Genomic DNA, 22,514 nt, shown 5'->3' on the forward strand with positions numbered 1-22,514 from the left:
GAAAGCTCCGCCCACTGTCCAGCCCCTCTTCTTTATTGGCTTAGGTTATAAATGCTGCCTTCCAATTGGTTTTAAGCTTGTTAGTCCCGGCCCATAACAGCCATGTCAGTCATTTGTGTCCTCCCACAGCTATTGGCCCTTTACTGCACAGACTACTTTCTTCCCATGTCCACACCCCTCCCATAGTCCAATGCCCCCAACCTACATTGAATTGTTCTGTGTTTTTATTTCTCTCTATTTGTCTCGACCCAACCCGAGATCTCGTTTATTTATTAATCATTAAGTGATACAGCCCACGCGAACCCTGCTCTCCAGCTGCAAAGTCGGCAGCGTTATAAGCTGAGCCATCTCCTTGCTTAAAGACAAGCCCCTTAAAGGGCTTTATTGCGGTTTCCTTCACTGAGTCACACGCCCACCCACCCTTAACCCTTTACTCTCTCCCGCTTCATTACACAGAAGTGTAGAAGCGCTTTCACTTTCAATGTAAACAGCCTCAGAGCCGCTTGCTGCCAGCCCTTGCAACATCCACGCACGGTGCATAAGTAGAGGTAATGGTTCTTGTGTCCCAGAGTGTTCGGTTCGTTCATCGCCTTGTCTTATCCCTGGACTATCTCACGCTGTGCCTGTGAGGAGTATCAGCATCTCACCAAAGATTTATATAGTGCGAAATCGACCCATAGGTATTGTTCCAGTGGCCCTCAAAATATGCTAATCAGCTGGAAATTGTTAGAAATGTAACCTTAAAATACGATCACAGACATTTTTCGTAACGTCAATTTGTATTTTTTCAGTTTTATATTGCAGGAACTCGACCCAAATAAATTGGAGCGCTTTACACGAGCACCAGTTACGTAACATAAAGACACACAATCATTTTTGATGGCCATGGGGAGATTTAAGGGTTTGCCCAGAATCACAGGATGTTCAGCGTCATTGCCGAGACTCGAACCCAGTTCCCCAGCTTCTAAGTCAACAGCTCTGGCCGCAGGGCCACACACTCTTGTTGTTAGCACTTACTGCAGTTTTTATGTTGATCTATACAATGGAGCAAACGAAAGAACACAATTTTGAACCTACAATAAGATTCTTTATAATTGTGAAATAAGTGTTTATTGTAGGCTTGTGAAGTATGTTTAACAATAAAGACGCCGATATCCCAAATATAGAACATTCTTTGATAAAATGTAAGTTGTTCAAACTCAAAGAGCCAGTCATGTGCCTGCCTATAGGGCTGTGCTGTTTTTTAATCTATTTAATTACGCGAATTCGACATGTGCATTAAAACGCATTATAATAGAGCCATACTCTACAGGTAAGGCACAATGATATTGAGTGATTTGCCCAGAATCACAGGATGCGGAGTCGATCCCAGGATTCAAACCTGTTTCCTAGTTTCAAAGTCTCAAAATGTGGCCACCCCTAGGCCACAGATGCCCTTGAAACACAGTAACCACACCGTCCATCTTTACTTGTAGCAAGTGTATTTAGCATTTAGGTTACAATAACAAATGCATATAACTGGTTCTCCCTGCATCATTACAAAGAATCCCAATTTCAAGAAACCCCTAATTTTACTTAACTATAGTTTTTTTGCAGTTTCATATAGCGCAAACTCTCCCCTAAGGTATTGGAGCACTTTAGCTGAGCACAAGTTACATTACATTACTTTGCACAAGGACACATGCATTCTTGGTAGGCACGGGGAGATTAAGGAACTTACCCAGAATACAGGATGCTGAGCCGACGCCGAGACTTGAGCCTGATTCCCCACTTCCAAAGTCCGCAGCTTTGGTCTGCCGATCTGATAATATTTAAATAGCTATTACGTCAATAGACAGTATACAGCCAGTGTCTGATTGAGTGATTGTGAGAGAAATGCTCACTGCGGGTGGTCAGGGACTCCAGCGGGCTGACAGGAGCCTCATTAATCACCTCCACTTCCGCCTCTGCACAGGGAGGCCACTGTGATGTCCGCAGTCTGTATCCTCCATTCTCTCCTCCTTCACAGGGCACCACATCCCACCAGTGGGAAAACCAGCATTCAAAAAAGAAATGATGGCTTGGCACTCAACAGCGAAGGTGAGTAGTGAGTAGTGACGCTGCCCGCCTTACAATTCTGCCAAATGGCCCCTCCTAGCCAGCCCTGTTTTTCCGGCCAGCACGAGGTTGCTTTCAGGGTGTTGTAGTTCGTGTTTCCGTACTAGAAGTTTGGGTTTGGAAGTCCCGGTGTGCAAAATCTAGTTGAAAAACAATTCCTCCATAGCAGTTGGTGTATCAGATTTAACTGTCCATGTGAGAGATAGGAATGCATGCATTAATGTTGGTCCTATAGTCTATTACTATATACAGTGGGATAATGATTCTGCAATAGTGACCCGTCTGGGACCATCTCCAGAGCTCTCAAGTGGCTCCATGTCGTCTGGTATCTTCAGCCATTGGTGACAATTTATCCAACATCATTAGACATGCTGTGTTCTTGAGACCGTGTTTATAGTGTCACAAGTTCCACAATGCAGCATATCTTGGAAAAAAGCTAGGCCTAAATGAAGGTGGAAGTGACTACTTCATCCTGATGAAGTGTCCTTTAAAAAACTGCATCACTATGTAGTTCCTAAAATGGAGCATGGCTGGGGCGGGTCTCTAAATCCATAGGGTAGATTATGTTATTTCTTCTGGTTTGTATTATGCTGCTTTGTACTCGTAGTGTTGACGTTGCTGCACTGTTCTGCACACGGGGCACAGGTAACACTGCTATCGCAGCAGAGCTCTGCATGCGAGATAAAGTTAACACTGGCGCTGTCACGCTGTTGCTGCAGGTAACACTGCGCCTTTCACCCTTTGCTCTGTGTCTAATGCTGGATGTTATTTTCATGTCACTTGATTGCTGCACAAAATACTCTGGCAGTACCTCTGTTGTCACACTGTTCTCAGCTGGCATGAATATACTGCCTGTGTTTTGCTGTTTGCATTCGCCTGGTGCAACACTACAGTGGTGTAATGTTTGTACAATATAAAATAAGATGATGTGCAATAAATGCAACATGATAGCTATTTGAACTTTAGAGTCCGAGTGCTAAACCTCTGTTCAGCTACATCAATGTTTTTCATGAAACAGCAGCGCCAGTAAAAATACAGATCCTACACCTTTCCTTTGTTAAATGTATTATAAAACCCTTACTCTTAGATAACTAAATGAAGCTTTCTAAAACACTTTAAGTAAACTTTCACTGCAGTGCTTCAGGTGAGTACCATCGATTGCCGACCAGCCCTCATTCCTGATAGAGATCTGGCAGGTTTTCAGCTAGTTAAATGGTCAACTGCAAGGCACCATTGTGATTTGTTTGTGCGATGCAGTGAACAGGCCTGAAAACACTAGAACACGGTGAAGACCTTTGCTGTGTCCCAAATACAAGTAGAGTGCATCAGCGGGCGAAGAGCCCATGTGTTTCTGAACACGACCAAATCTGACATGCAGTTCGGGGTCCTGCCTGCCATCCTCCGTTGCTGTCCACAAACTCCCCCCATGTTATGTTGCTTTTCCCTTTCCCACCTCTTTACTGCACTGTATGCCAGGTCATGATATTCTTGTTTTCTATTGCAGTGTTTCAGAGCAGCCTCTGCACAGCACTAGCAGTATCCTCATTCCTCAAGCATTGCTGAGCTGTCTAAGGCACAGCACCATACTTGCTGCCTTTTTAGGGTGACCCTATACAGCGCTTGCTCTGTTAGTCTAGCTGTTGTCTGTACTTTGTGGGGTCTGACTCCTCCCACACTTTGGATTGGCTTTTGTGTACATCTTAAAAAATTGTAGCCTGCAAATAGCTAACGGTAGGTGCATGTTCCACCTTTCCTGAGAAGTTCACTCCCATGTAGTATTGCCGCGGGTACGAGCAGGGACGCGCACGCAGTCCCTGCATGCAGTCTAGTGCATTATTACTGCTGCGGCTCCGATCGTTATCAGGATCGTTATCAGGAAGCAGTGCTGAAGCTGTTTAACCCCTCCCAACCTGGCCCATACTACAGCTTCTGCCCTCTCCGCCTACAGCTGTTATTTCCTTCACAAATGTGAATTTTATCAATTGACAGCTAAATAAACCAGGAAAAAGAGTCCCAGAACACCCTGCCAAGCGAATGAAGCTTTCAAATCCCATGAATTAGTTACACTGGTTAGTTGGTTACTTTCATTGCCGCGCTACGCTGATGGCATTATTTTCTCTGGAACACACTCGGCATTCACATTTTTTTCCCCATATACAGGCACGTGTTAAACCCCGCCCAAGCTCTCACAAAAACATGGAATCAGCACCCATCAATTGTATATATATTTAGAGTTCATTAAAAATTAGTTGCCTATGATGATCTGAAGAATATGTCAGGCCCAAATGTTCTTATGATCTCAAAATTTCCTTTATTGATGAACATACAAAGTTGTTAAAATCCACTATTCAAAAAAATTCATTTAGCCAACGTGTTTCGTCTCAAAACAGACTTCTTCAGGGCTTAAAATTAAGAGCACGTTATATGTTCGTATTCTAATAACCGAGAAAAGTCCTAAGACACAAGTAAGTATAGTGTCTTTACAATCATCTTGATACGACGATAATGATACAAGCATTAACATTGAAAGGCAGGGTGGCTAGAAGTAGTCGTCTCTGCGTCCCAAGCTCTGTTATCGCTGTCCAATCAGAGCAGCCTTTGTTTTAGGGAGCAAGCTTTGTTATTTAACAAGTGTATCACTTAATCTGGTTATATTTATACAAAGTTTTTGACTCCGCTTAAGTGTGTGGTTTTCCTAAATAGCGAAAACAAGCGTATGAAAAGGCATTTTTATTAGTGCACATCCGCTAAGCTCCTATATTCACCCCACTGAACTTTCACTCTTTCATAACTACCATCTTTCTTCTCTAGTATTTCAGATTATTATTTCTGACATTACCTACACTTTTAGTTCTCAAACATTCTCTTTATTTTATTTTGAAACCATACGTTCGCAATTTGTTTCACAACAACTTCTCACATTCTACCCTTCACTTTTTTCCCTTTCTCCCTAATTTTCATATATTTCCCTACAATTCGTAATATTCATTTCTATCCCTTTCGCACTTCCTCTATCACCCTTTCTCTTCCTCCACTTTCTCTCCTCTGTCGCTTTCCAATAATCCTCTCACCATGCTTTTCTGGAATACTATTCTTTTTCCTCTCAGTCTCTACTCTTCTACCTTCTCTTTCTGTATCTCACATTTACCAACACTCGTCCTCTATTTCAATTCATATCCCCTACATTTATTCTCAATATAACACACACTATTTATTCCCTCCTTCATTTTTAATAATTCTTGCTGTTGCTTACTTCAGTGACGTCAACTTCCATCTTGCTATCAACACACACACAAAACTCCTTACTCATTCTCTCTCGTTTCAAAACAGGCGGACATTGTTGCCATCAGCCACACTGCTCTACATCATAGTTTAAACACGTTGGCTAAGTCAAGAACTCTAGCTAAACACTTATAAGGACCCAAAGGCGAAACCTATTGGCTATGCCAATGCTTGTATATGTTACACACACTTTACTATGGAGTGTTCACACCTCATGATACATAATAGAAGGGAGCTACACAATGGAGACAGACCTGCTGGGACAAGAGGCAGTATTCAAATAGTGTGTCTGGTTACCAGCCTGCTTTGTTATATCAAGCTTTAATTTAGATTTGATCAAGCTGGGCGCACATTGGTCTGCTTTTATTTCTTATAATTAAACTGGACCTGCAAGCATCCTCCCATAGCCCAACCTTTCTCCCCTCATCCTTCCCTCAAACACCCACAAGGTGAGTATCCTTAGCAGTCAAGAATTCATCGCCAGGGTGACCACTCCCTACCCAGGAGACATATTTGAGGCCTCAAACTCCACATACACTACTGTACCACAAGCTTCCTCTCACATATCCTCAAACACAAAATAAACGAGCTTAGCAGTCCAGAGCTCTTCTGTCAGGTGATCTCTCCCCAGCCCACCTTACATGTCTTGGTTTCTCTCGCCTTTTCTCTCTCTAAACATTATTTCTCTTTCTTCACTCTTTCTCTCACTAATCTCCACCTCTCTCTACCTTTCCCTATCAACCATCTCATTCTTCAAAACATGCAGCACAGCTTTATTTTCAGCTTGCGTTTTGAACACTTAACTATAAAACAATAAAAACAAGCATTTGCAATGCAATAGGTCTCGCATTATTAAAGTTTGAGCTATTGGCATTGCCAAATAATGCAACACCAATAGCTCAAACTTTTACTAAGCGAGACCTTTTGCATTGCAAATGCTGGTTTCCATTAGAAGTCTTTGCCCCTTCTGACCTCTAAATGCAGATCCTGGTGCTGAGCAATTGCTCCTAAGAAGGGGTGAAAAAACGACAAAGAATCATTAACATGCAATGGTCTTTTAAAGACCTGTGAAGTACTTGGGTGCGGCTGTGTGTGTGCCCGGGAAGGTGTCTCAGCCGGGCTGACACACATGACGGAGAGGGGGGGTGGGGGGTTCTGAGGAATCCTGGAGCTGACGGCTTGTCAGAGCAGGGGGTACTGCAACACTAGTTCTCTTTATTTAGACCACGCCCCTACTTAGATAGGCCACACACCTTTGATGTTTGCTCCGCCCCTTTTAGAGCACCCCAAGTTTTTTTCCCCACTGAAAGCCCTGCCAGAAGCCATCTTGCCATGCTTAGAGGCATCTTGGTATTACAAATGGAAAACAGAGTGGTTTGTCGCAGCGCCATGACTCCAACGAAAGCGCCACCTGCAGGACCTCTGCCAACATTGAGACCCTCCAGATCCACATGCAGAAGCACCAATGCCCCCTGGTTCTGCACCCCTCGCTGCCTCCTCCTATAAGAGCAGAATCATACCATACAAACAAAAATCTACCAACCGTTTATTGTGCTGATTTGGGGAGTAGCAAGTTTGAAACACAAGTTGGCCTGTTACATGTCACTGAGGAGCACAGTGCCTCGTGTGAACCACCCCCTTCATTCTATCTTTATACATATATCTCAAGGTGTCTATGGGTGCGTAGTTTTACCACTAGATGACGGGCATTTGTGCATCTTGTTTATTTCTATTTTTTTCTGAGCTAGAAGGACCTTTGACTGTTCAGACACCACGTGACACCAGCTGATGTTTAATGTTTCCGATAGGTGACGGTCAGTCAATGTGTGGCACCCAGCGGTACGTGGCAACAGATAACCCCGTGCCATCTCTGCCTGGCTACTACCGGACCTACAAGCCGAGAGTAAACAGGGGCACCTCAGTATCTATAGCAACCTGGAAGCAATCAAAACACAACAAACAGTGTTTCTTCCGGGGGAATTTCTGCAGCATATTTCTCATTTGAGAACAGATCAATTGTAACCCAGTGGTATTAATAATTCAAAACATTTATCACACAAACACTAACCATAGTTGACCCGCATGTTATTCAGATTATAGATCATACTTAATAGCTTGGAAATGAAGAAGGCTGCTACAGTAGTGTGCAAAAGAGGGCGCAGTGCTCGAGTGATAGCCATGTGAAACAAGCAATGGCCGCGCGGCCGTGAAAGTGAGACGGCCGCGCCGCGCGAAAGTTTAAGGAAACCAGTGGTGCACACGCACCACAGAGGGGCGAGGGAGAGCGGCAGCGAGGCGAACGCGCACTGCTGCGCATGCTACACATGGATGGCAATCGGCAGAGCAAAGGCAGGACATGTGCCCGCCTTCGCCCAATTGCGTGCCTTTTAAAAAAACAGGAACTCCAATGGCTGCTTGCAAAAGCGAAACCACACGCACAAGCGTGTGGTCAGCTTCTAGAACCCCCTTACAATACGTCTCGCAACGCTAGGCGTGAGACCTAAAAAGGGGGGATGCCCAGGGCACAGGATGACTTTGCAAAACTTGTTTAACACTTTTTAGTGCACAGCACTTTATAACTCTGCTCTTTAATAATAACCTTTTTGGTTCCGATTAGCTTGGTTGTATCCTGTAAATGCATCACCAGTAATGAAATGCTATCAATTTTAGCTACTGAAGTTTCTCTCGGCTCTCAGTTCTTTCCTGTCTCCTGTCTGGTTGGCCTCGCTAAGGACATTTTTAACTGGGGAGGCTTGTGTGTGCGGCATGGAATTCTGAGCTGGACAGTACGGTTAGGAAGTTGTTGGTTTATTGTTTCCTTTTGTTATATATAGATGTGTGTGCTATTGTTTTTGTCTTGAGTGCCCGGAGGAGAAGGCTGCGTCTTGCGCCTTTCACGGGCTTATTTAGCTCTTTTTTATTATTACATTTTTACATTTTACATTTTTACATTGTTTTTGCAGGAAAACAGGCATAGAAGAAAGACAATAAAAAAGTAAAAAGAATAAGGGATAAGGAGAGGCTGTTTATGTCTGCAGTCTTTTCAATGCTATTCTTTTTGGTATAGCTTGCTGTTGGGTCTCTCTGTATATAGTGAAACAGAGAGCGCCTCTTTATCAGGGGGCTACGGGTCGGCCTGGTAGAAGAGAAGGAGAGATACGATTTACTATCGTATTCTTTCAGCAATAAAAAAGTGCTCCACCGAGTGCTGTGTGGATACAGTGGAGGCTCTCCTACATCAATACAAGGTAGGAAAGAGGTTGGATATTGTCGGTCCACTTAGCTACTGGATAACGGATATCGCCTGGATTATGAGGATTTTATGAGGTTCCCCGGGATGGTTTATTGGATGTTATGAGTTTTTGGTAGTTCTGTGACAGTTTCCCTTTTGTGCGTGCGCCATTTGTAAATAGGAAGCACGTGTTCTATTCTTGTCCTTCAGAGGGCAAGGTATGCAGTCATTGTCTGAGAATAGACACTCTGAACGTGCCTGACTTACTTCTTTTGTGAAACACATGTAGAATTTCATGACTGCATGACTTCAGGTTACCGTCTGATAATGCATACAGAGGCTCATTAAAGTGAAGCAATTGCACTTTATTGTGGTTGGTGCTTATATGGGCACTGCAGTAAGGGTCACTGACTGACACAGAAGCTGCTTTTAGTAAGGCCATATTATTTACGTTCACAGTTATTTTGTTATTTGTATTTTTTGATGATATGTTTTATGATATGCAGATTTGATGATATGTTTTATGATATATATAGATGTATATTGAATATATAAGGTCATGTTAAATTGATGTTGACTGGTCTGTATCGTTTTATTAGGATAAGACCTGCTAGGTAGGGTTATTATTGTAACAGAAGATCACTGCCAAATGTAGAAGATTGGTTTATTAGTGAGATTCAATAACTAGGGAGGAATGTAAATGCTTTTCTGTCGTTTGTACTCCCACATGTATTGATCTGCCACTGATAACCGTAGTGATTTTCGTTTTATTGGAAGTTTTTGTGTTTTGTATTCAACATGTTTTTGCGCCACAATTGTTACAAGTATATTGTTTAGTGCTGCCTTTTTTCCAAACCATTGATCATTTCTAGTGCTGCTAACATTAACTGGGTGTCACTAAGGTTTGAGGTACAGCATAGGTACACAGATGAATAGAATATTTGGTTACAGAACTTATAGAACCGCAGACACCATATATGTGCAAATTTCTATGATAGTGCCAGGATTAGAAACACTGACTGAGGTCACTAGCTCCTGGCCCCGTAACCCCCTGCGAAGCAAGGTCCTTCATTATTGCCTTGGTGAACATCCTGGTGCCCTGCAGTTTCCTGACTTCTCACCAGAAGGAGTCTATAACGGTCCAGATAAGCGGGAGATTAAAGAGGCATTTTATTTAACCATTAAAGAGGCATTGGGGGACGAGCTAATATATGATCACCCTGACTACTGACACATAAGGAGAGCAGTATATATATATATATATAAATATAGAGTACTAAGGGATACAGATGAGCAATAGTGAACATCAGTCAGTTGGGATAGTTCTGCACATATTAAATGACAGAATAATAGCAGTGCACAATCCTGACGAACAGACTATAGCAACCTTTGGGAGGCGACAAAGTGCCTTGATAGCCAGAGCGTGGAAGTTGCTGGGAGTAACACTAGCACATGGCACTGAGGTAAAGGTGTCTTCACTACACCTAGTGCAGCTGCGCCTCCCAGTGCCTACCTGTAGACCCATTACCCTGAACCCAGACCCTGTACTTGAGCTGCCACAGAGCACCCCCTCTGTGGAAGACGCTCCAGATACACCGCTGCAGCCGCCACTAGTGTCCCCTCCGACGCCGTGTGCTGCTAGAGACTCCTCCACGGTATTAACTCAGCTGGGGAGCCCTGATCTCGCTCACCAAGAATCACTTACACCATCCCCTCTATTCACACCGTCTCCCCCAGGCGACAGCCACCTGGAACAACAGGAAGGGTCACAAATCACTGGCGACGTATTAGGCTGTGAACAGCACAGGATATTGTTGCAGGCACTTAACGACCCCAACTTACCCCTGGTTTGTGAGCATCACGCCCAGCAGCTGCATGTGCAGCTGCAGCAGCAGCCCTCATTAAGTATCATAGAGCAGTTACAGGGACGCCCTTCTATAACACATTACCCATTGCTGTGGGGATATTTGCAAAACCGCCTGTTACCAAGAGAATAACATTGTTTATTTGTGGTCAGAAATAAGTCAACCCACACAATACCCTAGGTTATAAATAACAACACATCTGTGGCAGGTTGATAAGTGACACCCAGTGAAGGTATACTGTTATTTCTGAATACACACAACGCTAGAGAATAATGGCAACACCACTAGAACACGTGATAAAGAATTTTACTACTCAGGGGAAACGTATTAGAAAACATTGTGGAGAGCTGCACAAGCTCACACAGACTATGCTACACCCTTGGCCAAAAGAGGGTACCTTCGATAGGGCAGTACTAGATCATGCTCAAACATTCCTGGAAGGGAAGTACTCTGGGAACAAACTAGATAAACGTAAAGAAACCCTAGCTCTGTGGAGAGTCTTTAAGGACAATGATGAAAAGGCCCCAGTACCTACCGCACCGCCACCAGCCTATGACGCAGATGGCATGTATACAGAGCGAGTTGTTAAGGCTGACTTAGAGCCTAATTTAAATGAACAGGCAGCTGTAGGACATGAGGATATTTCTGCTTCAGATCCCTCAGAAGATTCACCAAACAGCATGCCAGGGAATGCGCAGGGCCAGATAACTCTAAGCTCCCAAAGCCCAGGGGTGCAGTGCGCAACATCAGGAATGCCAGGTCAGATTGATGCACTATTCACAATAAAATTGACACCAGCACCCAACTCTGCAGCTCACCAGCAGGAAGAGGGCTCAGAGAGTGATGGAGCCTCTGGTGATTCACAGCACAGCTCCCACTTGCCGTTTCCTAGGCCTAACCCTACAGCGCCTACATTTGTCACTGACAATAGCGAGCCCTTAGAGACAAGGACTAGACACTATGGCCCATTCCTCTCCCCTGGCCAGCAGCACAGCAATACACAGGCACACCATAACGGGTGGCGACCCCTTAACACAGGTCCCAAGCGAGAGGAAGAATACTTGCTACAATTCAATGGAGGAAACAGAGATAGTGAACAATCTCGCCCAGAAATAATCACTGAGGCGGACATTAGTAGATGGAGAACAGAGCACAACTTACACCAAGGAACAGGTAGAGAATCAGGGGACACGTCACACGAGCAACATTCAGGGAGTCCCACTGGCCACCCCGCAACAATACAGCGGTTATCATTACAAGTGGACAGGGTAGAGGATCAACTCACTGAACTAATGGGTGGCTTGGGCCAATTTAGAAGAAGGCAGCCACCAACACTAAGTGAATTGGCTGGAGCTGCAGGCCCGGTGGTGGGTTCACGTAGTGGTGGGGTCCCAATGATCCCCCCACAGCAGGAGCCATGGATAGACTTCCATCAGGAGGTCCAAAGCATAGCCCCAGCCCCACCTCAGAGTAACCCAGCAGCTCCTCTGATGATCAACCCAAGTACACCGCAAGCTCTGGCAACAATTGTCACGCCCCCATCTATACACATACCTCAGGTAGTGCCTCCAGTAGTCACACCACGCAGGCCAGATGTACAACAGATGGACCTTGATAATCTTGATCTACCAAGTGTGCTCGAACGGGCAGAAACAAGATGGAGAAGGCAGAGAAGGACAGAGAGAGAGAGACTTGTAGTGCAAGGTAGCCATGGGCGGCCTGATGACATCCCACAAGATTATGATGTATCAGGTACTGCAACGCTAAGAACAACAAGATCTAGAACTCTGCATCACATGGCCCCTAACAGGCCATTGCCGTCAATGACCAATGGTCTGACGCCAAATGAGATAGTGATACTTGGGGAAGGGACTGACTATTATGTCAATCCATTCTCAGATAATTTAGCAGGTTGGACAGAAGCTAATGCACCTCAAATGAATGTCTGGCCTCGGGATGGGTCATTTGAACCAGAAGACATGGCCACAGCTGAAGAATGTATTCTGCAGGGGGCAGGAGATGACGATTGGGATTACGATTATATGAGCAAGGGCCTAAGAGTTTGGCAGAAATACGCACGTAGATATGACAACTCAAGGCCCACAGGGGTGACACGCCAGCTCCCCCTGTTATTTAAAAATGTTAAAGATCCCCCCCTTTATGTTCCTTGGTCACTAATGGACAAGGACAATTTAAAGAAACAACTCCCACCTCTCACAGAGGGTGCTGGAAAGTGGATACAGGCCTTTGAGAAACACACTGCAGGTGTTCCATTGGCTATTGGAGAGGTAAAAAGTCTGCTCACCTCCTTGATTGGAGAGGATGCAGAGGACATGTTTACACGCATTGACACAAGACTGTCTACTACTAACACACAGTGTGACGGTAACCCCTTCAATAAGATTAGGTCACCCCTATGGAATGAATTGCGTAGGAAGTTTCCTGACGTTCCTGACATCAGCTCTTTGATGTCACAGACAATGCAAAGCAATGAAGATCCAGCACAGTACATTTCACGAATGAAGGAGAAATGGCATCAGGAATTGGGAGAAAAATGGGATGTAACAGGGGGTAATTGTAGGTTCTTTTACCACACAGTAAAGAAGGGACTGCCCACTGCTGTACAGGACAAATTAGATGGAATAGTAGCCATGGAGTGCAAACCATGGCCAGAGATACAACACCACATCATTCATTTTTGCAAAAAGGAGCAGGAACAGGAGAAGAAAAGGTTATTAGCTATTGAAAATGCAGCAGCTAAATTAGTGCAGCAAAAACTTAAGAAAAGAGAGACCCCTGATACAATGATGGTGGCTTCACCAGTGAGTCAGATGACTGCTGGCACTAATTTCCCACAAGATACCCAGACTGCACTAGGAGGTAACACACAAGTAGCTGCACCAAACCTACAGGCACAGCCCTTCAATAATGGTGTGCAACAACAGGCATACACCAATGAGCAACAACAGCAGTATTATGGTAATGAGCAAATGAGGTATGCAAATACTGGGATGCGGGGGAGAGGTAGAGGATTAGGCTTCCAAAGACCTGCGCCACAGCCAGGAGCACGAGTGTGCTACTACTGTCAGCGCCCAGGACATTATATGAGGGAATGTCATATTAAGATGCGGGATGAAGGGAGGTCAGTAGGTAGAGGAAATCCACAACAAGCTCAAGTGCCAGTACAATACTACCAGCAGCAGCAGCCGCTGCCGCCCCAAGCAGTTTATTCCTATCCTTCCCCAGCACAGCAGCCAATGCTGCAGCAGGTACAATTACAGACACCTGCGATGGCCCAAGTGCAGCCCCAGATCCAACAAGCACAGCCACAGCTACTTCAGCCACAGATGCCTGTGTACCAAATGGTGCCACAGACGCAAGCTCCTGTGCCACAGGGAGCCACGATACTGCCCACCACCAATCCCTTTTCACAGGGCACCATCCAGCAGTACCAGGCTGGAGGATATTCAAGTTAGGACAGCCCACAGACAACTCTAGTCTGTCCCGTGTTATCGTGCCTCACAAATATCAGAGAGGACCCAGTTGTGTATGTCACGATAAACAACAAAACTTATAGTTTTATGGTTGACACAGGTGCTACGTTTTCCTGCATCAGGGAAGGAGCACTGCCCATCTCCAACCAGAGCGCAGACACACAGGGTTTCTCTGGGGCAATAATAAGGGTCCCTTTTACCAAACCAGTACCAATGGAAATAGGAGGTAAATGTATTCATCAACGCCTGCTCTACTCAACACAGTCCCCAGTCAATCTCTTGGGACGAGACCTCATGGCCAAATTAAATATGACAATTAGTTTTAAAGAGAACGGTACAATGACTTGTTCCATTCCTGGTACATCAATGTGCAGGATGATGGCTGTCACTGTGGATTCCTCCCTGAGAGATGAGATAAGAGCCCGCCCAATGGATGAGCAAGCATTCTCCACAGCGGTACACATTGTTGTTGCCAATACACCAGAGATGAATGGGCGCACTGTCCAACTACCCAAAGAATTCCTTTTTCGTCCACAGTCACAGAACATGCCTGTGCCTGACAAAAATATGATCCTAGGAATACACTGTCTTGAAATAACACCCACGTATGGAGCTTTCTTAGCACTAGACGACAATGCCCACACATGGGCCTGTGTCATTTTCATTGAACCTGGACATCAGGTAAGGAATATTTCAGATCACCAACTATTTGGAGATCCTGAGGAATATTCCAAAGTGGAGATTATTTATCAAAATCCAGTACCTTTGTCGGTGACAGTTGAGATTAGAACTCCAACTCCGCCCGAAGTATTCGATGCTACCCGTGACTCAGACTTAGCTCAGGTACCAAGCATTCTTTGGACAACAGGTCCCAATGATGTGGGGCTCATTAAATCAGCTGCACCATTCAGAGTGACACTGAAACCAGGTGCCCTTCTACCCAGAGTGCGCCAGTACCCTTTGTCTAGGGAAGCAGAGGAGGGAATTGCCCCTACCATACAAGCGCTGCTACATCAAGGTGTGATATACCCCTGTATCTCGCCGTGTAACACGTGCCTTTTTCCGGTGAGGAAACAGAAGACTAATCAATGGAGATTAGTGCATGACCTACGCTCAATTAACAGCATAGTGATCCCAGAATTTCCCATCGTCCCAGACCCTTCAGTGATACTTACCAACATCCCACCTGACACTAAATATTTTTCCGTCATTGACCTGAAAAATGCATTTTTTAGCGTCCCTCTACACGTAGACAGCCAGTTCCTATTTGCTTTCTCGTTCCAAGGTAGGCAATTTACATATAAAAGACTGCCCCAGGGGTACTGTGAGTCCCCCAGTGTATTCAACAGAGTTGTCAAAGATGACTTGTCAAATTTCCAATGTGACAGCACCTTGCTACAATATGTTGATGACATACTCCTCTGTAGCACCACTGAGCAGCAGTGCCGACGGGATACAGTTGCTCTGCTTACAACATTGGCACAGAGAGGATACAAAGTAGACAAACAGAAACTCCAATATTGTCAGGAAGACGTACAGTACCTAGGACAGCTGATCTCAGCATCAGGGAGAAGAGTTACGCCAGGAAGAGTAGAGGCAATAAGAAGCACTCCAGAACCCCAGTCAGTTAAGAACATGCAAAAGTTCCTAGGACTAGTGAACTACGTTAGACAATGGGTTTTTGACTATTCCAACATTACTGCACCACTCCTGGCAGCTGTCAAAACGGCCAAAGACAGGCATAATAAGATTGACTGGACACCTGAAATGACGTCAGCCTTTGCCAAGTTGAAAGATGAGATTACAAACGCACCTGTGTTAGGCTCTCCTGACTACACAAAAGAGTTCTATCTATTCACTCACTGTAATGGACAGGTCATGACAGCAGTCCTCACCCAGAAGTACCCCATGGGCCACAAACCCATTGCATACTTCAGTGGCATGTTAGACTCAGTAATGAAAGGCCATTATCCTTGTGAGCAGGCCTTGTCAACCGCAGCATTTGCTGTTGAGAAAAGCACCCCCATAGTCATGGGGTCCCCTCTGACACTGTACACTGAGCATGCAGTATTCGCAGTGATACAAAAAGCTAAAACAACTCTCACCACACAAAGAGTGTCAGGATATGAAGTCATACTGTCATTACCATCTTTGAAGGTTGTTAAATGTCATACTGTGAATCCTGCCACGTTCTTTGTTCATCCCATTGCCACCACTGATGATGACAGCCATGACTGTGCCACATATTGTCCAGATGAGTCAGGAACAGCGAAAGAAGACCCATTGCCAGATAGTGTAATTTACTTTGTTGACGGTTCCTCTACCATTGATCAAGAGACAGGAATAAGATACACAGGTGCTGCAGTGGTCAGAGCACAACAGAGAGACTCCTCTGACTCACTAGACATCGTACAGCAAATAACATTGCCATCACATTATTCAGCGCAGGCAGCAGAGTTGGTAGCTTTGATTGCAGCCCTCAAACATGGAGCTGATAAAAGGATTACTGTATACTCAGATTCTGCATATGTCACCACAACAACACATTCCAGCATCCTGAGATGGAAAAGGCGTGGCTTCCTTAAAACTGATGGCACACCTGTAATGCACAAACAGTTACTTGAGGAACTAATAGATTCATTAACATTGCCAGCAGAAGTGGCTGTAGTAAAGTGTACTGCACACACAAATGGCCAAGATTTTGTTTCCAGAGGAAATGCCATGGCGGATTGGGCTGCGAAAGCAGCTGCCAGAGGGCCCCGACCTGCACCATCTCAAGTGATAGAGCAAAACACCTGTGCCCCAATCCTGTTTGCTCAAGATGCATCCGTCATAGTACAGGTAGATACACAAAGTACAGTAGATGACACAAGTGAATCGTTGCTCTCAGATACCACTGATCCAACACTTCCATACACTATAGATGACACACAGCAATATGATATCATTGCACAACTACACCTACGAGAAATACAGGAGAGTGCCCCTCCTGAAGAGAAAGAGCTGTGGAAGAAGAGAGGAGTGCAACAAGATGTCTCAGATTTCATTTACAGACAGACAATGACAGGGAAGCCAGTTATGCCACAGGCACTATTACAAGTAGCGCTCACTCAGTTACACCTTCCGACACATGTCCCTCGTGATATCATGTCCACAACTTTGCAGACAGAGTGGTTCATCCCCAATGCATATGAGCAGATACAACTCTTCGTTCATCAGTGCCTCATTTGTCAACAATATTCACCTAACCCAACTATGAAGACAGTTGCCTCAACAATACCTAGGCCCAAAGGTCCCTTTAGAGAACTCCACATTGATTACATAGACATGATTGACAGATGCAACAATTACAGGTACCTCATTGTAGTGGTATGCCCATTTTCAAGGTGGATTGAAGCTGGACCATGTGTCCATTGTGACGCAAAGGCCGCAGCTACTTTTTTGCTTCGTTAGGTCATATATCGCTGGGGATTACCGGATGCTATTCGAAGTGACAATGGCCGCCATTTTTCAAATGATATCTTTGCCATAATTACCTCAATGTTAGGAATAAAACATAAGTTGACATCAGCCTATCATCCACAAAGCAATGGTATTTGTGAGCGCCTTAACGGCCTGCTCAAAGCCAAAATCAGTAAGATAAGTGCCACAATTGGAAAGAAATGGCTCTATTGCCTTCCCATTGCTCTGTTCACACTCAGAAACGCTCCCAGTTCTGACCATCACCTTACACCTCACCAGCTTGTCACGGGCAGATCAATGAATGTGGTTGTTCCCTCTACCAGACCTAAAGTAGACACTGAAATGTCTTCTGAGATTGTGAAAGCTGAACTGTTTGATTACTTGTGTGCACTAACTCGTGCTGCAAAGTTCCTTTCTATTCAGATATCAAGGACACAGAACAAGGGCTCTATTTCTGATGAACTTCCACCTATTTGCCCTGGGACAAAAATCTTCGTAAAGAAACAAGTCCGGAAGTGGAAAGATCCTAAATTTGAAGGACCATATCAGGTTATAGACTCTTCACCCACTGCAGTCCGAATAGCCGAAAGGAAGGCATGGATACATCGGAGCCACGTGAGGATCCACCCGGCACCATCCCAGGCCTGAACTATGGACAAGAGGAGGGCATCATGTTTCCGTGGTCTATCCAAGAGAAGGAGTATGAAGATCGTATGGCCATCTATGGACTGAGACACAGTAACAGACGTTCCTCGCTTTCACTGAAAAAGATATGTACAGTAATTGGTATTCTCTTTGTTGCATTTTTAATTGCAGTAATTGCATTTGATTGGGTTGTGGTGTATCCAGAGAGAAGGGGAGGTACAACTAGCAATGTTAGATCTACCCTAGGACAACCCCAGTCTGAGACACTTCCTGACACCTATGCACCGTCCACTCTGGTACCTTCCACACCCCCTGCTGACCCAACAGAATGGGATATGGTACTGGATATCACCTTGAATGCCCATGTGCCAGATACTCATAAAAAGGCCCGCCAGAATAAGAGAAGTGTTGGGAGTGAATTGATTGTCAGAGGCATAAAGGCACCTGCCAGGTATACGCCACGTAACACTCACAAGCAAGCAGTGGCCCCGCCAGTAGCAGATTGGGTTAGTAAACTTCAGGACACAGTTGTGTACACCTATGACCAGCATTTCATGCCTGGTTCCCCCTCCCAGCGCACTGTTAAGATATCAGAGGATAATGGGGTTCACAATGCACTGTTTGACAACATGTGGTATAGAGACATGAGGGAGGTCGGGAGGAAGGTCACGAATGAATCCTGCTTTGTGTGCTCTCACATCCCTCATGCTGTGGGTGCAGACAAATTGATATTTCCCAGAGAAGTGCCACCACCCACTGCCAAATGTCTCCTACATCTGTTTCTTTGTCGCATACATGGTCAGATACAGCTCCACTCAGCCACAATAGATGGTGTGTTTGTGAATGCTACAGAGTGGGATGACAAGTATGTTACATTTACAGTGATAACAAATCCATCAGAGTATGAAAGGAGGATAGAGGCTTACCGTGGTATGGAAATGCCCATCGGCCTGTTGGAGGTCTGGAGATACCACTTTAGGAGACTAGGGTACTTCGCCTTCCCAACACCCCCGTCAGAATGTCACTGACCAGTGCATCGCCAAGCCAGCCATAATGATTCCCAGTGCCCTTGTCAGTGGAGGCCAATATTGCGCCTGCAGGCCAACATTTATTTTAACGGCAGGTGGAATGGCCCACATGACTTGGTATGTAAGGCAGCCTCCTTAGGGGATGCAATTGTGAAGGAAAATGACACACATCGTGTTGATAAGAAGATAGGGGAGGAGTGCGCTGAGATATGGGCACAAGAGACTAGAAGATACACTTTCAATGAGGGTACAAGATACCAACCAAAGAAAGCATACAAGCTAAAGTCTCCTCTCCTTTGTTTCCTAGGTAATGGAACGATCTCTGTGGGCCGCAACACAAACTGCAGCAGCACAATTTTTAATTCGGACCTTCAGTACGGCACCTCCAGCCTCATGGACATCTATTGGGCCTGCGGTGAACACATTTATCTGCAGCTGCCACCCCACTGGAAAGGACTGTGTTCCATGGTCATGATGCATGAACTACACCTGGTTGTACCAGCATCGAACATTTCCCGCATCCATACCCACCCAATGACAGGTGATGTCACCCTGCTCCACCACCGAAAAAGGAGCCTTCAGGAATACTTCTCAAGTGGTCCAATTCACGAGATTCCACGAGATTTCCTCCTTTTCAACGAAGCTGAACTATTCTTCGGGGGCGCTGTCCCCATGTTCCAGACAAAAGCCAATGCTCGCTGGCTCCAAGTGACGCGATACGAACTGATGCAGCTCGTCAACAACACCCGTGATGGGTTCAACGCCGTGAAAGAAGAACTGAGACCTCTGAGACTTATGGTTCTAGAGCACAGATATGTTCTAGATCAGCTGACTGCGATGAGTGGTGGTGTATGTGCAAGAGTGGGGAAATCCTGCTGTACTTTCATTTTGGCTAATGATGCGGACAACGGAACACTTACAAAAGCCATCGAAGACTTGGACACTTTGGGGAGACAGATGCATGAGGAAGGAGGTGCTGAAGCAGACGTTTTTGATAATTTGTTCAGTTTTGACTGGATGCCTTCATGGCTGTCTGCCGTACTAAAACTTATGATGCCTATAATTTGTGTGCTGTTGCTGTTGTGTTGTGGTGTACAGATTCTAATACATTGTGTGAAAAGATTCAGTTCTACGGTAATTGGTATGAACTATGCAAGCTCAGGAGAGTACACTGGAATACGCACTGAAAAGGGGGACGGGGAAGAAGTAACTAGGCTGAACATAGTGGAGCTCACCATCCCTGGGTCCAACGCGTCACAAGCTTCCCTTAGTAGGTGTTATCAGCCCCAGGTGCCTGGAAGCCCCCCACTTCCCTCGAGGAAAGACTTAGTACACCCGTATGAGATAATGGCTGGGGATAAAGAGGAATCACAGGGAGAAATAGAAGCAGGCCCGAATAGGAGTGAGGGAGGGCTTTCTCCTCGTGACGCCACATGGCCACTCCCCCCACCGCCAGCTAAGTATGCTGTACGAATGGTGTTCATTAAAGATGAACAAGAGGAGGGAAATGAGAAAGGGACTGATTGTCCCATATAGTTGTCCTGAGACATCCCTCCCACTTGCCCGTGCTGTGTAGGCCCTTTTATATGTTATATAGGCCTTTGTTAAATTGACCGTGGCTCTGCCATTTTAGTGCATCGCAGGCTGATGGCAGGTCTGACCCAACGCAGATTCAGTTCCTCTTTCTGCGAAGCTTTCTGCCTCCAAGCTGGTAGCCCCCACCCTACCCGGTTGGTACCAAAAGTTCAGCATCCTCTTGACACTTCAACATACAGTAAGCTGCATCCTGGCATAGCACTTGTTTCCTGGGCAGGTTTCCCGCATTTCAGGAAGTGGCAACCGCAGAGCTTAAGTTGAGAGGATTTATGTATGTATATATTCGATTTGAGCACAATATCTGTTTGTATTCTTTGCTTTGCGCACAATGTCTACTTATAGTTTCTGCTTGCTCTGTGTAATTTACGACAAGCGATTGGCCTGAGAAACTGACCTTTTCACCTAGTTCATTGTCAGCATTAAGTGGTAAATGACGACATGTCTGGTGAAATTCTGCAGACGAGGTTTATTTTTGGGTAAGAGTTGCGTGCGAAGCAGCCCAAAGTTTAGTATATAAGGAGAGCACGCAGACACCTCAACGGATTACCTCGCTGTCTGTATGTAGGTGACAGACAGATTCCGTAGGTTTCCCCAAGAGTTCTTAGGGGCTCTTGTGTTTGCTTCTGCGCCTGCTTGGCATTGTGTTGTGTTCACCTATATGAAATGTATTGTTATGCTTAGCTATTGTCTTTTTATTTCTGATCAACATGTATTCATTTCATTCAAAATTGCAGGAATGTTAGCTCTAGAGTAGATGTGAGAGTTCCTAGGTAATAGAGTTCTTGTACTCTGAAACATATCTCCTAGGTATAACTTGTCTCTTAAAATGCTTTCCTTCTCTCAGGCAATCTGATACGGAGAGAATGGACATATGATTATATGAATTCTGTATTTTGTGTCTTTGATTTGCGGTTTCTTTGAAGTTGCATCTTCTCATTAAACTGCTATTGTGTTCTACCTCAAATTCCATGTCTCACATGTCTGTTTTCTTCAATTCTAGAGCGAGCGTTCCCAGGCACCCCTGCCCAAATTAAGGTGCCCCTTTTGTCCCTGACTCACTCTCCTGCCCAGTTCTGTGGTAGCTCCCGGGGCTCTGAGTACCGCCCCTAGCTTCCTTGTCCTGTAATAAATCCTCCCTCCGACAAAGTTTTAAGTCAAAAACCTGGCGCACTGTCAAAAATGTTAGCAGATTGGCTTACGTCGAGATACACAAGCCTTAGGTTATAGTAAACATTATTTGGCATGTACACACACAGCAAGGCCCAACTTGATTTCGGCATTCGATGATAATTCACTGTAAATGTCTAAGCTACTTAATAGATGCAATTTAAATGAGCATGCCATGAGTCTTATCGGTTTTAAATTCTACATGAGTTACAATGCAATAGGTCTCGCAATGACATTGTTTTGAGCTATTAGTTATTGAAAATGTTATATTTTTTTTCCCCTTTGTGAGGCATTAATCAAGTAATTGCATTGTAAATGACAATGCCTTTTATTTAGGTTTTAAAAACGAAAACAAAAATAAAAGGCATTGTTATTTGCAATGTCAATAGCTCAATTCTTGTAAATGCGAGACCTATTGCATTGCAAATGCTTGTTTCTCTGAGTAATTTACTCTTGCTCCAGAGACAAACGTCACTTACTCTGGGATTTTCGGACCAAGAAATATTTTTGAAAATAAATTTTAAAAGTCAGAGCCAGTGTTAACGGAGTAATCTGGTGTAAACTGCCTTGTAAAGTCAGAGCTCAAGTGACAACTGCACTGAAACTGTCGTGTGGTAACAGAATTTAGTGGAAACGCTCACTGCCC

At 44.9% G+C, this 22,514-nt stretch overlaps 2 protein-coding genes and 1 pseudogene across 2 annotated transcripts in view; 2 read left to right on the forward strand and 1 right to left on the reverse strand.

The window, feature by feature from the left end:
- LAMP2 (lysosome associated membrane protein 2) overlaps window positions 1-22,514 on the reverse strand; it is a 320,221-nt gene that overhangs the window by 44,455 nt on the left and 253,252 nt on the right. The window lies entirely within an intron of this gene.
- Window positions 1,840-21,665, forward strand: LOC146829415 (syncytin-2-like). Its single transcript, XM_085608104.1, has 2 exons — window positions 1,840-2,079; window positions 17,841-21,665. Exon 2 carries the CDS (start codon window positions 19,499-19,501, stop codon window positions 20,639-20,641), a length of 1,143 nt encoding a protein of 380 aa, XP_085464230.1. The 5' UTR covers window positions 1,840-2,079; window positions 17,841-19,498; the 3' UTR covers window positions 20,642-21,665.
- On the forward strand, window positions 15,739-16,752 carry LOC146829416 (uncharacterized; annotated as a pseudogene).

This window comes from Triturus cristatus, chromosome 5_2 (assembly GCF_964204655.1).
Source record: "Triturus cristatus chromosome 5_2, aTriCri1.1, whole genome shotgun sequence".
Lineage (NCBI taxonomy): Eukaryota > Metazoa > Chordata > Amphibia > Caudata > Salamandridae > Triturus > Triturus cristatus.